This window comes from Sinohyriopsis cumingii, chromosome 17 (assembly GCF_028554795.1).
Source record: "Sinohyriopsis cumingii isolate HCF-2022 chromosome 17, ASM2855479v2, whole genome shotgun sequence".
Taxonomy (NCBI): domain Eukaryota; kingdom Metazoa; phylum Mollusca; class Bivalvia; order Unionida; family Unionidae; genus Sinohyriopsis; species Sinohyriopsis cumingii.
The window spans coordinates 47,142,504-47,157,807 of NC_142977.1; the positions used below are offsets into that span (position 1 = coordinate 47,142,504).

General features: G+C 34.2%; 1 protein-coding gene across 1 annotated transcript; it reads left to right on the forward strand.

The window, feature by feature from the left end:
* Positions 1-440: 440 nt before the first annotated feature.
* On the forward strand, positions 441-11,509 carry LOC149778547 (uncharacterized). Its single transcript, XM_089938496.1, has 8 exons — positions 441-517; positions 659-967; positions 4,321-4,593; positions 5,255-5,530; positions 5,976-6,224; positions 7,708-7,791; positions 9,604-9,703; positions 10,344-11,509. Exons 1-8 carry the CDS (start codon positions 463-465, stop codon positions 10,621-10,623), a joined length of 1,626 nt encoding a protein of 541 aa, XP_089794622.1. The 5' UTR covers positions 441-462; the 3' UTR covers positions 10,624-11,509.
* The last annotated feature ends 3,795 nt before the right edge of the window (positions 11,510-15,304 follow it).

A 15,304-nucleotide genomic window follows, 5' to 3' on the forward strand; every position in this document is an offset into this window, starting at 1 on the left:
AAATTACTATTACAGCAAAAATCACAAATTGTATTTAGAGGATTAATGGGGAATATATAGACATTAAACCTTAATATGATTTTAAAAGATATAAAAATTTGTGTCAAAGGGCTGGGCCCAAAACGATCTTGTTGTTTAGATTACCAGTGCTAAAATTACAAACAACCGTTCTATATCTGAGTATTTAAATCACGCAAAGATAGTTAATAACGACATAAAAATCTGTATTTGCCATATAAGTCTCTTTCGTCATGTTTGTAGTCTAAATAATAACGAACATATCACTACTGTTCTCGAATTGCATTGTCATTTTTCATGTAAGTTGCATTGTGTTCATTTATATGGATTAATCATTTCCTATTACATGTAACAAACAATACAAAGTTTAGAGTTTAAGACAGTATCTCAGAATATGTTATCATTTGTAGTATTTAATTTTATGTAGCATGTGCAACTGACAAAATGAAAATGTCTTTGTTGATTTTTGCTTTCCTTGCTATTCCATACACCATCAGAGGTAGTTTTTGGCTTTATTATGCCTTGTGATGAATGCTTTTCAGGCTATTTGATCGATTTTGCCTTTCATGATACATAATTCAAATCAGTTTAAATATTAGAACATTAGAATTACCTCAGTGTGATTTGTGTTCCATTTCAGGTATGAAGACCGTTACAGGCCAGGTTGGATCCGATGTAAAAATAAACTGGAACCTTGACAATAGAACGGAGGAGGTGATATATATTGAACATAAGCGAAAAGCTATTATATTACTGTGGGCAAAAGAAAACTATTTCGATCCCATACTAGAGTACAGAGATCGAGTGCATTTCTCTTTTGTTATAGACGACAGATATGTGAGATTGATTCTTTGTATTAAAAATGTGTCCAAATTTGACGAAGGACTATACACGTCGCACACACAGACTGATCGCAAGAAAATAGAAAGCGTGAAATTGATCGTTACAGGTAAGCGGATGTGGATGGTATTATATAGATATTTATATACCTAAGTAACCTAATACAGGCATTTTAAAAACAAAATTAAACATGAACATTTATAATCATATGCATGCTACTTCTGAAAGTGAAGGCAGCTTCAAAATAATCATCACTATATAATACATAATTATGACATGTTTGTTTCTCAGTACTTACGTATTCGGTAAAACAAGAAATTATTCACCTCTAATGTATTAGTGTCTCGTTTGAAAGAAGGGAACATTTTGAAACTTATTACATTCTTCATATATTTGCATTGAGCGGACACACACACACACACACACACACACACACACACACACATATTTATATTAAAGCGACTGTTTATATATGTTGTGTATAATTTTGACATAGGATGGTCGAGAGAAAACAGTCTAGCTTTAAATAAAGTCAGATAATGTCTTGAACTTACTGTTAATTATACAAGCTGAAGGTGGATTATGACCAAGATTTGGCATAGAGAACATGAAGTGCGTTCGGATAATATGAAGTGCGTTGGTATAAACTACAATTGCCCCTACTTACGGCAATACAATTTTTTACCTCACAGTGTTATGTTGCAGCCGTGTTACTGTTTCTTTTGTGACAAAGTTGTAATGTACTGTTGTGAGGACCTTAATTTGTAGGGTTGACTTGCTGTTACAAAGATGCCATTATTACAAGTTCTAAAGGAAAATCCTTGAAACTCTTGCTCAAGTCTTGTGCATCGTCCAGTCAGCCATCCTGTCATATTCTGATTCCAATCAAGAGATAATGCAAGGACTTTATGATATGATGTATTGAATAAATTTAGCTGACATTGTTAGAATAGGTATGTATCATTTGTGAATCTTACACCTATGACGCATTATTCCAATCCCATGTCAAGAAGAGATCAAAGGTTGTTTTGAAGCAATCAGCATTACTCAAGAAAAATGACGTTGTTTCCTAACAACGTTTTCTTAGTACTATGATAATTGACTCATTCAAAGAAACAAACATGATGAGAACAATTACATACAAATATTTACTTAACTGACCAAGGCATTGAACCTATTCGCATTTTCTCTTACGATGCTGGTAGTAGACACATTTGTCTTGCTACTTTCAACTGGATCCATGCGCGTCATATTCAGAGAAATTTTCGTATGGCCAAGTGTTTAGATATATAGAAGCTGTTTTGACATGGCTATTTAACCCGCGCACGATCCAATAGGTGATATTTTGACTTAATTATGTTCTTTTTCTTATTTTCTTTTTGCATTTGGTAGTGTTTTGTTTTCTTCTTCTTTTTATTAGACCAATGATATTTGGCTGCAAGCCTCTTTTCCCCAAATTCCATATTTACTATAAACTATGCGAAGGACCGTATATCCGTTTGGCGTTTGGTCAGATCTGATTTAGATGAAAAGAGCAGTCGTTAATCGGAATAATAAACCAGTTCTGGAGCTGTCGACATGTTTCCTATAAAATATCTTTTGTAATTTGTTTTCGATTTTTTTGTTGTTGTTGGGGTGGTGGTGGTATTTTTATCGTGTTTATACTGTCTACATTACCTGGTATCACCGTTAAGCTGCATCATGTATCTTCAGGAACTCGGTTCAGAAAGGGCACTATAATGGTTTGCAAGTACATGTAATATTAAAAAATCGACATTATATGAACATCCATCAACAAAATCTCTACGGCATTAACCCTGAATTATAAAAGCAAAGTAATAATGTGCGGACCTACATTTAAAACCGAGCGTTTCTTCCCCACTTTGTCTAGACTCTGCAACCATGTGTGATGTTGACACAGGTATGACCTTGTGGGAGCCATTGACCCATTTAATATAATACTGTAAACAGATTCCATTGTTTTGTTGAAATCAGGATATGGAATTACTGCTACACTTCCTATTTATCCTATACAGTGTTTAAATGTATATTACAGTAATTGTAGTTTCTTTTACAACAAGAGTGAAGAAGGAATGCATTTCGTATGTTGAAAACAAGAAATCAGTCTTTCAAAAGATAAGGGCATGGTTATATTTCATTGGGTAATGGACATATATAAATTTGCACAACATTGTAGGAACTCTGTGTCAATTCTGGCTATAATGTTTAATGCTTGATTGATTTAATATTATTTTTACGACAGTAAGGTCTTAAACTAAGTAACATAAAAGAGCGAAAACCAATAAAGTTTGTAAAATTCAACAAACAATGTATTCTCTAGATACAAAATGAGAATTACAAAATACTTTACATTATCTGGGAGTGAATCCCAAAAAGTCCTAAATGTTCTATAACAAATCCAAAACTATAGAGTATTTCGAATTAATTGCAGTGGTGTTCTGAATGAATTCCAGTCTCGAAAGTGCTGCTGTAGTAATAGCCTGTTACAGTGCTGATATGCTAACATTCTTGATTTATCACAATATAATCCAAACTGTCTCTGAATGGAGCCACAATAATCCCAAATATTGATTTAGTCCGAAAATATTATTATGTACTTGGTAATCCCAATGAATATTTAAATAAATAAATACATAAATCCTCTTAGATTTTAAAACTGAACAGGTCTAAAAGACTAATTGTGTTTCGGATGTTAAATTTGATTTTTTTCAATGTACCAATTTTGCTCGAAGATGCTTTCCACAATATAGAAGAATATATATTTGATATAATATTTATGTGTCTTTTCTAACAATATCAATCCTTTTGAGCATGGTTGTATGTGTTCTTGCAGCATCATTTATGACATAAACAAAGCGTAAACTCGTATCACATTATAAACACTTTCTTTATCAGCTGGTATGTAGATGTGTGGTTACAAGCTCTTGGAGCAATATGAAACAAATAAGGAGAGGTAATATGCAGTACGTGCAGCCTTGCAATGTAATGAGTTGGCCTTTTGCCATCATAATGCAGTAAATCTGTATATTATCTTTAGCACGTGTTAGGGAAATGTACGTGATAATTATGTTTAGAACGCAATTATTCTTGCAAAGATATCACAATCTTTTGTTATACTTTGCATTATCAATAAACGCTTATATTATTTATTTTCAAGGTGCAGGTGCTGTTTTTTTTTTCTCTCCGATTGCACTAAGGTCAGTTCTCACCAACATTTACATTTAACACAACTCAGGGAAAGGTTAAAATGTTAAACGTTTTATATCATTTAAGTACTTGAACGTTGCAACATCACATCACAAGTAAACAACGAACACAAATTCCATAACTGTATATGATGCATGGAAATATAGGTTACGTTTTGTCGAATTTACTATGTTAGTGTTCAGTAAAATATATAAACAGTCCCGTTAGTTCTTTTCATATTTTCTCTATTCACAGGACCGTTAGAGGAACCAGCAATAAAATATATTTCTAGACACCAACATGACAATCTTTATAACAAAACTGAGTTATTGTGCCAGCTAAGCAAGGATTCCAATGATTCGGCGGTGTGGTGGATAAATGACTCTCTTCTAGCTTCAAATAAAAAACACGTGATTTTCAAAAATACCATAACAATTGTTAATGTAGAGGAATCTGACCAGTATGACAAATTTTCATGTGCAGGCGATGTGAACTCTGTTCGAAGTAAACCATACAGGATAAGAATAGGTACGTCAATTGAACACATTTCTCTCATATTTGCTGGTACGGAACGTTAAAACCGGACACTCTCAATCTTTAAGATATTTGTTTTTCAAGATGTGATTTAGGAAATCAGAGAGGTTTCATATATTGTCTAGAATTTATTACAATGGTCATTTGTAATAAATGTTGACTCGAATTCTTAAATCGATGGAGACTTTAAAGAGAATATTACAAAGATATTAATCAGAACATAATTCAGAATCAATATGGAATAGCTTTTCCTCTGTTTCTCCTGATGCGGGATGTCGTGGGTTCGATCCCGACCGAGGCATACCAAAGGGGAGAAACAGAACTGCATCATTTGCAAGAAAGTCTTAATCTTCATGCCTAAATTTCCTTGACATCAATTGTCCTTTCCGTTTATGTCAGCATCCAGTTAAATATAAACAGCTAAAATGCTTATGAAAAGTTTTCCACTTTTTGATCCAAAAGTACAAAAATAACATCAAGTGATTTAGTTCATTCATTAGAGCAACTGCTACAGATCTATTCCTTGGTTTATTTTCTCTGGGATTTATTTGTCCATCCATCTATAATGATATCTGCATCTATCTACTTGACACATTCCATGTACACTTATAAAATAATTTTCTTTAATTTTTTTAACGTATCGGCTCTTTTCCAGAAGGTCCAGACAATACTACGTTAGAAGCTAATAAAGACATACTTTATGAATTCTCTACTTTGAACATCACATGTATGGCCAACTGCTATAATTCATGCTTGTTTGGTTGGATAAAGTATGGTGACCGTGTCATGCCAGACACTTTGACATCGGACTCAGCTGGAATACGTGTTGAAAAAAATGTAACAAGGGAAGACGCTGGGAATTACTCCTGCATGGCAAAGAATAGAATCACAAACAAAACCGTGGTTAAGAACTTCACCCTGAAAGTTATATGTGAGTCTTCCTTCACATTCTTCACCTATATGGTATTTATTTCTGGTTATTGGTGTATCACCATCAGTCAGCAATACCATTAGATGTCATAGTCATCTGGATGAATACAAGGAGGACATTCTTGTTCGTCATCTTCCCGTTTCCTGCTTCTTTTTCTTCGTCTTCTTCTTATTATTATTTTTATTATTATTTACAATCTTCATAGGCAACTATATAAATCTTATTAACATCATCATCATTGTCGTCATCGTCGTCGAGTTAATGAAATGCAACAATTTCTGATGTTAATAATTTAAAGATGGAACACAGTTATCTATTATTTAATCACTTATGATACACAATTTTCTTAGCAATTCCTGCTATAGATATAATACTTTATTTCCATCTGTTGTTCGTTCATAAGAAGTATGCACATGATATTTACAGAAATTTATTTTCGTTCCAGATGGTCCTGATGACGTATACTTTAAGGAAGTGAATAAGAAGAATCTTCCAAGCTTGTCAACAGTCAAGTGTTCTGCAGATTGCTATCCTCCATGCATCTATTCGCTTAGTGGGTCAGGGGTGGATATTGTAAATTCCAAGGAACTTTGGCATACTGTAAAAGAAAAAGAAACCTATACATGCAGTGCAATTAATCCAATGTCAGGAAAAGTTTCAAGGACAAGTTTATTGATCCTTTCACATAAATATGGTAAAACGTCTACTGCAGAGACAAATACGTGACAGACGATAACTTTGCAAAAGGCGAGGCATAGCGTTTCGCTGAACCTTTATCTAATACACTATTTGCATACATTTGTGATGCTTTTGAAAGATTGTATGCTCATACCTTTCACAGTTTGCTATCAGTTGCTGTTCCTGGTTTGAATATTCAATTCATTGTGTGTTAATGTCATTAATGTAAATTTTGTTGAAGTAATGGCAAACAGAAAATCCAATATAGGAGCAAAACGAAGAGGAGGAGGAAGAACAAGGAGTAGGAAAACAAATACAAGCAGGAATATTAATGTTTTACAAATGAGTCGTTATCATAGTCGGCTTGGTGTCAGGATAATGTGACTGGGTGGGACATCATGATACATGTCTGCGGCATGGTGCCCCAGTGCTAGACATCACTATAATCTGTCACACGTCAGACATCGTAGCGATATGACTGAAAAATTGTTAAAGCTACGTTAAAGATGCCAAATCACACACACACACAATAGTGATAGACGTAGCAATAGTAGTGATAGAAGTGTAGAAGTAGTAATAGTAGTGATAGAATGACATAAGTAGTAATAGTAGTGATAGAAGTAGTAATAGTAGTGATAGAAGTAGTAATAGTAAAGATAGAAGTATAGAAGTAATATGATTAAGTGGACCTGGAGGAAGAGTGTATGTAGCAGTTGTAGTAGTTATGATTAGTAATGGTAGTTCTTGCAGTTGCTGCTGTTGTTGCGTAAAAATATGTAAGTACACTCGCGATTTGGTCCATTTTTCCTTGCAAGCAATCAAATTCTTGATCGATTGTTTTGAACATTATTTTCTAAAGAAGTGTAACATTCATAATATTAATGGATTGATTACAGGAATGTACACAAAATGCTCGTTAGCCAAACCAAATAGCGTAGAACGTGGGTCGCTTTGAAATTCTTTAGTATGATAATTCTTTTTGTTAATGACATAACAAATACGCATTTGACATGTACTGATCATTACACTATACTCCATATATACAGATTTTGCAGAGTAAACTATTTTGATACGCCAGTGTCTGTGATGTTTTGACCAACATTCAATAGACTTGTTTTCATTTACTAGCCCAGTACATTCCAAGGAAAACTCATGTTTCCATGAGTTGTCGAAATTAGGAAAATATAAAATGCATATGTCATGAATATGGGGAGAGTTATTGATACACCAATGTAATGTTAGTACGAAAACCGTATGTTTTATAATAGCAAATAATATGAAGATGCGAATGTAAATAATAGCTATTCTATAAGTTAAGGCCTACAACAACCACAATGACAACTGCGCTTAAAATGTTCTGGTATACTCTCTCGCGATCTGATATACGGGAGCTCAACATATTTGCATGGAATCATGCCTCTGCTTTGTCGTCAAGACAAATTAAGTACACTTTTTCTTTCTTCCGTAAAACAACATTTATACTTTTCTTTCTTCAACAGACCAATCTGCAGACCAGAATAATTCCAGGAATACAAGTGTGGAGGATACAAATGTTTTAGTAGATGAAACGAATCCTGTGTTTGGTATATATTCGGTTGCAAATTTTCACCTCTTGACATATAACACTTCTTAGCAATAGTTTTCCTGAAATCCGTTACCAAGCAATCATAAGCAGATGCATTCATTTAAATATTATTTAATCTCATGGTATGTTTCAGTGATTCAAAACTTTTGAAACAGTGCACTCTTGGGAAAACAAGTTTTATACATGATATTACTTCTGGCCTTCAGGTTCCGTTTCTTTGCTAAGGATTTGGAAAAGTTCGATATCGCGAACCTTTCCTGTCCATTGATAATGACAATGGCCATTTTGGCATCTCTGAAAAGGAAAGACATAATGTAACATAACATTTTCAAATATAAGAGGAAGGAAATTTTATTTTATGATCATCGTCACATATACACAAAGACACACACACACACACACACACACACACACACATATATATATATATATATATATATATATATATATATATATATATATATATATATATATATCGAGAGCCAAAAGCACCTGAATTGTTCTCAGTTTCCAACGCATCTCGAGATCTTCTGAACGTCACTTTCGTTTAGCTCATCTCATTCTGGCATCGTAAATATATATATATATATATATACGATGCCAGAATGAGATGAGCTAAACGAAAGTGACGTTCAGAAGATCTCGAGATGCGTTGGAAACTGAGAACAATTCAGGTGCTTTTGGCTCTCGATAGTTTCGGGAACTGAAGTAACAACAGGAATCAAAGATTGTATCAATGACAATTCCATAACTCCTAATAATGGACAATGTTGATCACATGACTCAAACTTAAGGTCCCGGGACAGTTTATAACGTTATTTATAAATACTACTGTCAAACTGTTCTTAAGATACTCGTTTGGACTGCTCAGTATACTCTTCTGGATGCACAGCAAGTATCATATTTGATTTTGGGGTTTTACAATGTGACTTTGATTTTCACGCTCAAATGTGATTGTGAAAATATGGTAAAATCCTCCCATAAACATTAGTCCTAGATGTATGTTGAAAATAACGAAATAAGCTATAGTTCGTGGCGAATTAACTGTAGTTTGAATTAGTAAATTATCTATATAGATGTACTCATGAAAGTCAGCCTACTATATTACCAATGACTCTATGTTACAAGTTTGATACTAATGTGATCACATATTAAACACTTTCTCCCTTTCTAGAGTATCCGATTTTGTCAAATGTTAATTAACATATTAACCAAACATTTTTTTCCGCATATATAACACGCACAAATAAGAAATTAGGCGAGGAGTTTATTCACCAAGCATGCTATTTCTACAAATATAACAGTCATACTGAAGCTTGAAAATGTACTTTCTTAGCAATGAAAGATTATTTTCTGATAATTGTGTCCAATCAGCACGACATGTAATTTGTATGACATTTTCGAAGCTGAAATGATATATTCTGAGTACTCATTGTTCCTTAAAGTTATATTATTTGCAAAACCAAACACGTATGTTTAATTTACCTAACAAGATAAAACTTTAGGCTATACGACAACCTCAGGCTACGCAGGTATTTATTAATAAACATGTTTCCGATCTTGACATCGTTGTTACAAACAGAAGTATAACTTTATATGTGTTTTAGCAATTATATCACATTAATTTATGTTGGCCCTTATACAATTTAAGTTATACTATCATATGAATTTAAGATCAGTTTCACCACCTTGGTTATTGAAAGACAAATTGAAAACGTCATGTTTTTAGCCTGTGAAGTCAAATTTGCACTCTTTGCATTTTATAATGTCTTTAGTAGTATTTCTGATGTACCCACGGTTAATTTTACAGATATTATATCGATGCCAGTTGTGACGAAAATCTTGCTGGGCACATCTGTAGCACTCACATGTCTGATATGCGGAGTCATTATTTGCAAATTGCGAAAACGGTAATACGTATCTCTAGTGCTTTTGATTATATATATATATATATATATATATATCCTTGTTTATGTGTTTGTGTTTGTGTGCGTGTGAATTAAAGTAATTCAAGTCAATGAAACTGATTATTGGTTTATTTTATATGATATATTGACAAAATATTTTCTTATTCGTTTAAGTGCACTTGCATTACGCAGATTTGAGACGTAAAGAAACATAACTTCGAAAATGATCAACGTCTGTAGACGCCAAATCAGTCCTCTTTTTGCTTTCATGAATTCTCATTGTCCTCGAAACATATTCGCAAAGTTGTGCGAGTTTACGTTCTATAAATCGATGCATGGATTTATTAGCGCGAAAGTATCAACACTTAACTGATAGAAATATTTCGAACTGAGTATTCTCATTAAAATATTAAACGGAAATCAGGTATATAGTTTAGATTTTAACCGAAATGTTCCAAGGTAATTATTTTTCCCTTATTTCCAGTTCTTTTTAGTATCTTTATGATTGAAATGAATATAGCAAGTTTAATTTGTAAAACGGAGTGTGGTTTGCGTTCCTCTTTTACATCATATTCCTGACATGCATTTACTATCGTTTTCTAAAGCAATCTTGACAGTACCTATTTTGTTATTATCATTGCAGGTGCTTTAAACTAAGCAGTAGCAAACAAAGTGCTGAAGAGGGTGCTCCACATGATAATGAAACTGGAATGTTTCGGGAAAATGAATGGATGCATAACAATATAGATCCAACTACTAACTACTGGACATTAAGAGAAGATAACATTGGAGGGCTCCAAACAGTGATCGACCTAACTATTACTTCTGCAGGCTCACGTTTAGGATGGAGATCATGTCCAATTAATATAAATGAACCAATTGAGAACATGCCAGATGAAGATCCATACCTTCATCCAATGTGAAATAATTTTTTGTTTATATGACCTTTCGGCATCTCAAAATAAAACGATCAGCTGAAATTATCTCGAAATTGTATTATTCATTGCGATATGTGTGATGAACTACAATGTTTTGCGGTATGATATCCTTTATTTTTGCTCCGGAACATAAATATTTTGTGTGCAATTTACATCAGTTTTCATTCATTGATATACAAAACATCGTGAGGAACGTCCCTATTATATGACTGAGGAGTTTTGAAAGTGTTTGGATGATAAAACCGTCAGACAAAATATTGTTAGTCTTAGTAAACCAATGCTATGGTTTTTTTTCTTAATTGAGCCTTTAATGAGACGAATCTTCGATATTGCAGATTTTGATATTTACATTTCTTCAATTATGTCGTTTTTCATTCATACTTATAAAACTGAACGATTATGGAAACAGCTTTTATTGATCAACCATAGGCTCATCACATCTTTACAATTTTAGGCGGGAGCTGGGGTGACTCAGAGGTTAGCGTGTCAGACTCATGACTGAATGGGTGCAGGTTCGAATCCTACGATCGGACAGTCCTGGTTCAGCTACTGAGGTTTTTCCTTGGGTATGGCACTTTACTCGAATTGCCTAGGTACTAGATAAGCTACTTGTCTCGCTGTGCCGTAAATTTCTAGCTTATTCTAATAGAGTTGCCATCATGTACATTATGTGGCATTTATGATATGTTCCGATAGTATATAGATAATGAACCGATTTACCCACAAGTTAAATAAAATTGTATAACCATGTACAGTTCACTTTTCTACTATGCTTCATTATGTACCACTGAGCGTCAACGAAGTGTTGTATTGGACTAACGTGCTAAGAAAAAATATATAACAAGTAAAACAATAAAAGATGGACAAAATGCAGAAATTGACAGTTGGTAGACTTGCATTTTCGTTGACCTTGAGAATGTTCTTGTTTTCGTTAGTTTCTTTGGTATTGTGAATGGCAGCATGGGGCTCAACAAAGGGTCCACACCGGATCGCACGGGGACTAGTGATTGTCATTCAGTATTATCTGTGTTTAATGCTGGGGATTCAGTTATGGCGAGCATGGCCTTCTCGAGCGAAGCCATGAAGAAAAGCAGGAGACGGAAGATATTAGTGAATAACTATAAATTATGGGAATGGAGATGAGTAAAATGAATGACTATTTTACTATGATGAGTGAAAAAATGGACTTAATGAGTGCTACAAGAGACAACATGAAAATGATTACAATAACTTGAAGACTGACAATGTTGTTTTTCTTAAACAAAATACAGCGAGAGTGTGAAATGTAAAAAAGCTCTGAAAAATCATATTAAGTCAATGGAAAGTCCAACGGACTAATTTGAAGCACATTCGCAGAAAATAATATCATTTTTATATGGAATGAAGGCCCCGCGATCAAAACCTGAGATGGCTGTTAAGTCCAAGGTTAGGTTCGTTGTATAGGACAATCATGATCTTGCTGCATACAACGACTGTGGACGTCAAGCGTGCAAAAACTGTCTTTAAGAGACAGTAAGCTTGTCCAACCAATAATAATACAAGGACAATGAAACCGTGCTGTAAAAAGCACGTGAACTGCATGAGAGAGGTTCGGCTCATAGGGTATCTGAAACTTTACACAGGGTGCGACATACCAGAAAATCATTGATTCATATTTAAATAATATTAAAGAATGCAACTGTTTTGCAGTTTTGAATTATGACAAACTAGTGATTGATAGTTTGATATATTCATATGATAATCACGAAGTTCTATATGTTGGTAAACAAAGTGCACGTTGTTTCGCGCTTGTCAGGTGGAAAGCGCGAGGCTGGGGACGTGGTAACAGTGTTGGCGATCGACCAGTTCAATAACGAAACACTTATGTAATAACTCCATTGGTGGCTCTTGATCGGAGGGTAATGAAACTTCATTGGACATAGACCGAGGCCTTCCTATGGCAGATAAGATCACCTCTGATTCGTCTAGCATATGGAAGCCCTGTTAAAAGTCGTATATGTCAGGTCACTCGCATAATGCTGAATCTTGAACGATGATGGTCCTAAACATCGTTGGGAGCATCTAAAATTAGATAATATCGACGATTCATCATATTATGATCCATGTGATTTATCCTTCGAATTGATAAACGTGTCCATTTTTCACACGCGTACGAAATAATCCGTTTTTGATCGGCGACATCCGTAGGCCAGTAGATTTCAGCCGAAAGGTGGAAGACAAGATTTGATTACATCGTAGTTGTAGACAAAATAAGCCAACGTCTCTCTGAGAAAAAATTTCCGCATCTTAAAATTTTGTTATTAAATTATTCAATATCGGAATTTGCCGAATGTATGACATCACTACATTTGGAGCACTACCGATAAATAAAGGAATAACGAGCGACTTCTGCGACTGAATAATGTTGTGGTACCTCTTATTTCTAAATTGAAAACAATTGAATGGGGTTGAAACCTAACATCTTAGATTTTAATCGAACGGTTAATGCCTGATAGATTTTTTTAAAAACAAATTATTTCATTCCTTTGATTCTGTGGTATACCAATATTATGCGTTGGTTTTGAAATTTGGGGCCCCACGTGTTTATAATGTATTGAAAATGTTCAAAGTCACTTTTTTAAGAAATATTAATGTATATCACGTAGCGTGAATATACATTTTGCCCTTGGACATTTTGACAGACTAGTGTTGTGTATGAGATATTACTCTTGGTGTGTTAAATATTGGTGTAGATTATTTCATATGGATATTGGCTGATACCCATCAGAAAGCTACAAAATGCTTAAAACATTAAATGATAGTGGACACATTACATGAACATCGAATGTGATAACTTCATGATTTAGTTATGATTTTGACTTTGTGTTGAAATCGCAAGATGTTGGACATGTTAGCGTAGTTGTAACTGCATTTTTCCAAATAATGGATGATTGTTTGAATCAAAGTTGCCATGATAATATGATACATTCGTCAAACTAATATCAAAATTATAACACACTATTAAATGTGGAAAATTATTTTTACATGGAATTGCCATTTCATATCCGTAAATATCTCTATAGATTCAGATGTTCTAGTTGTAACAAGATAACTGGGTGGGATTTTCGGATTCACAACAGAACACGTTTGACGATGATATAAATACAATGTTTAATAATGGATGACTTGCATGAGCAATTAATTATGAATATGTGCGTGTATATATAATCCAAATATTGGATTTAATTAACATAAGAACACACAGACTTAATGATGAAAAACACAAATAAATTAATTTAGCAAATACAAAGACAAGGGATGAATGGTTCACACCGATTTTACAATGAAACGATGGATATAGTTTACTCAGGTAGTAAACGATGTGAAATGTTATTCATGTAGTAAAATACATTCACTCAGGTAGCGAAATTATGGTGATGAAAAAGAGGGACAGATATACAGCTTATCTGTACAGTCCCAAAAGATACAAAAAATTAGCCCACGGCTAACAAATTACATGTACGGATATACACTCCGTCATCAGTACACTTTGTTTCAGCTCCACTGCTGCTACAATTGAGCTTCACAGCTACTACAGAGTACGGACACTCGGAGCACTTCGAAACACTCAGAACACTCTGAACATTAGACCCTCCGGACACTCCGGACACCCCGGACATTAGACACTCTAGTCACTCCAGACATAGACACGGACAGCTCTACAGCTGAAGATGCGCAAGTCCTTGAAGCAGACTGCCAGCTGACAAGACTAGTCCCTTTTTTTTAACTACGTACTGTGAGATATTTATACACAAACATAGTCTGTGCACTGTAGGCTTTCGGTTCGTCCCATCGAGAGCAGTTCGCACGTGCGGCATGGGATGAACCGAACTCACTATTTCGAAATACGACACAATATACATAAATCACCCTCCGGTATCATTGTACACAAAAAAGAAACCCGAATACATGTACTCAATAAATAAAAGAATTTAATTCCGTGACACTAGTCATAAACATTTTCATAAAGACTTGTAGACAAGATATTGTTACAATATCATATCGTTTCAGTAACTTCTCGTTTGTGGAAGATGAATGTCATGTGTTTTGTTATTTGTAAATATTACCAATATCGAAGGCAGAAAGGTATTTAGTTAAGCTAACTAACCTATTTTTAGAAAATGATTGTATGAATTTATGTCAAAGCAATATCTATTTGACAGTCATGGATGTATTATTTATCTACCATTTGCTTTATATATTTTTGTGTTAATGATCCGTTGTCTAGATTACCAATCAAATAATCTTGAATCTTGAATTTTGAATCATGTTCCGTTATGTAAGTACCCAGCGATCCGTTCCGTTTTGTGCTAACGTCAGACTGGTTATGTCAGCATCCTTTCTTCCCATGTATCCGTAGTATCAATTATCTCCACAACCGTTTCTCCCAATATCTCCGCCATGTTATGTTATTTCAACAATTTTTTTTTTGATATATCGGCACTTTATGTTATTTTTGGGACTGTTCACACGTTCACGTACGTTCACAGCTCTTTTTCGGGTATGTCGACACGTTCCAGTATGTACACAACGTCTTGCTTCAGTATGTTCGCATTATCTATGCAGCCTATTTTAGTTGTATACGGGAAATTAAAACTCATACTAAGGTTGATACGATGTGATGGAC

What these genes read in the sequence shown, in the direction of transcription:
- LOC149778547 (XM_089938496.1), top strand. Translation starts at nt 463, where the DNA reads ATGAAAATGTCTTTGTTGATTTTTGCTTTCCTTGCTATTCCATACACC. An exon ending in TATTCCATACACCATCAGAG is followed by an intron (nt 518 to 658) that starts GTAGTTTTTGGC and finishes GTTCCATTTCAG; the next exon opens with GTATGAAGACCGTTACAGGC. An exon ending in ACCATACAGGATAAGAATAG is followed by an intron (nt 4,594 to 5,254) that starts GTACGTCAATTG and finishes GCTCTTTTCCAG; the next exon opens with AAGGTCCAGACAATACTACG.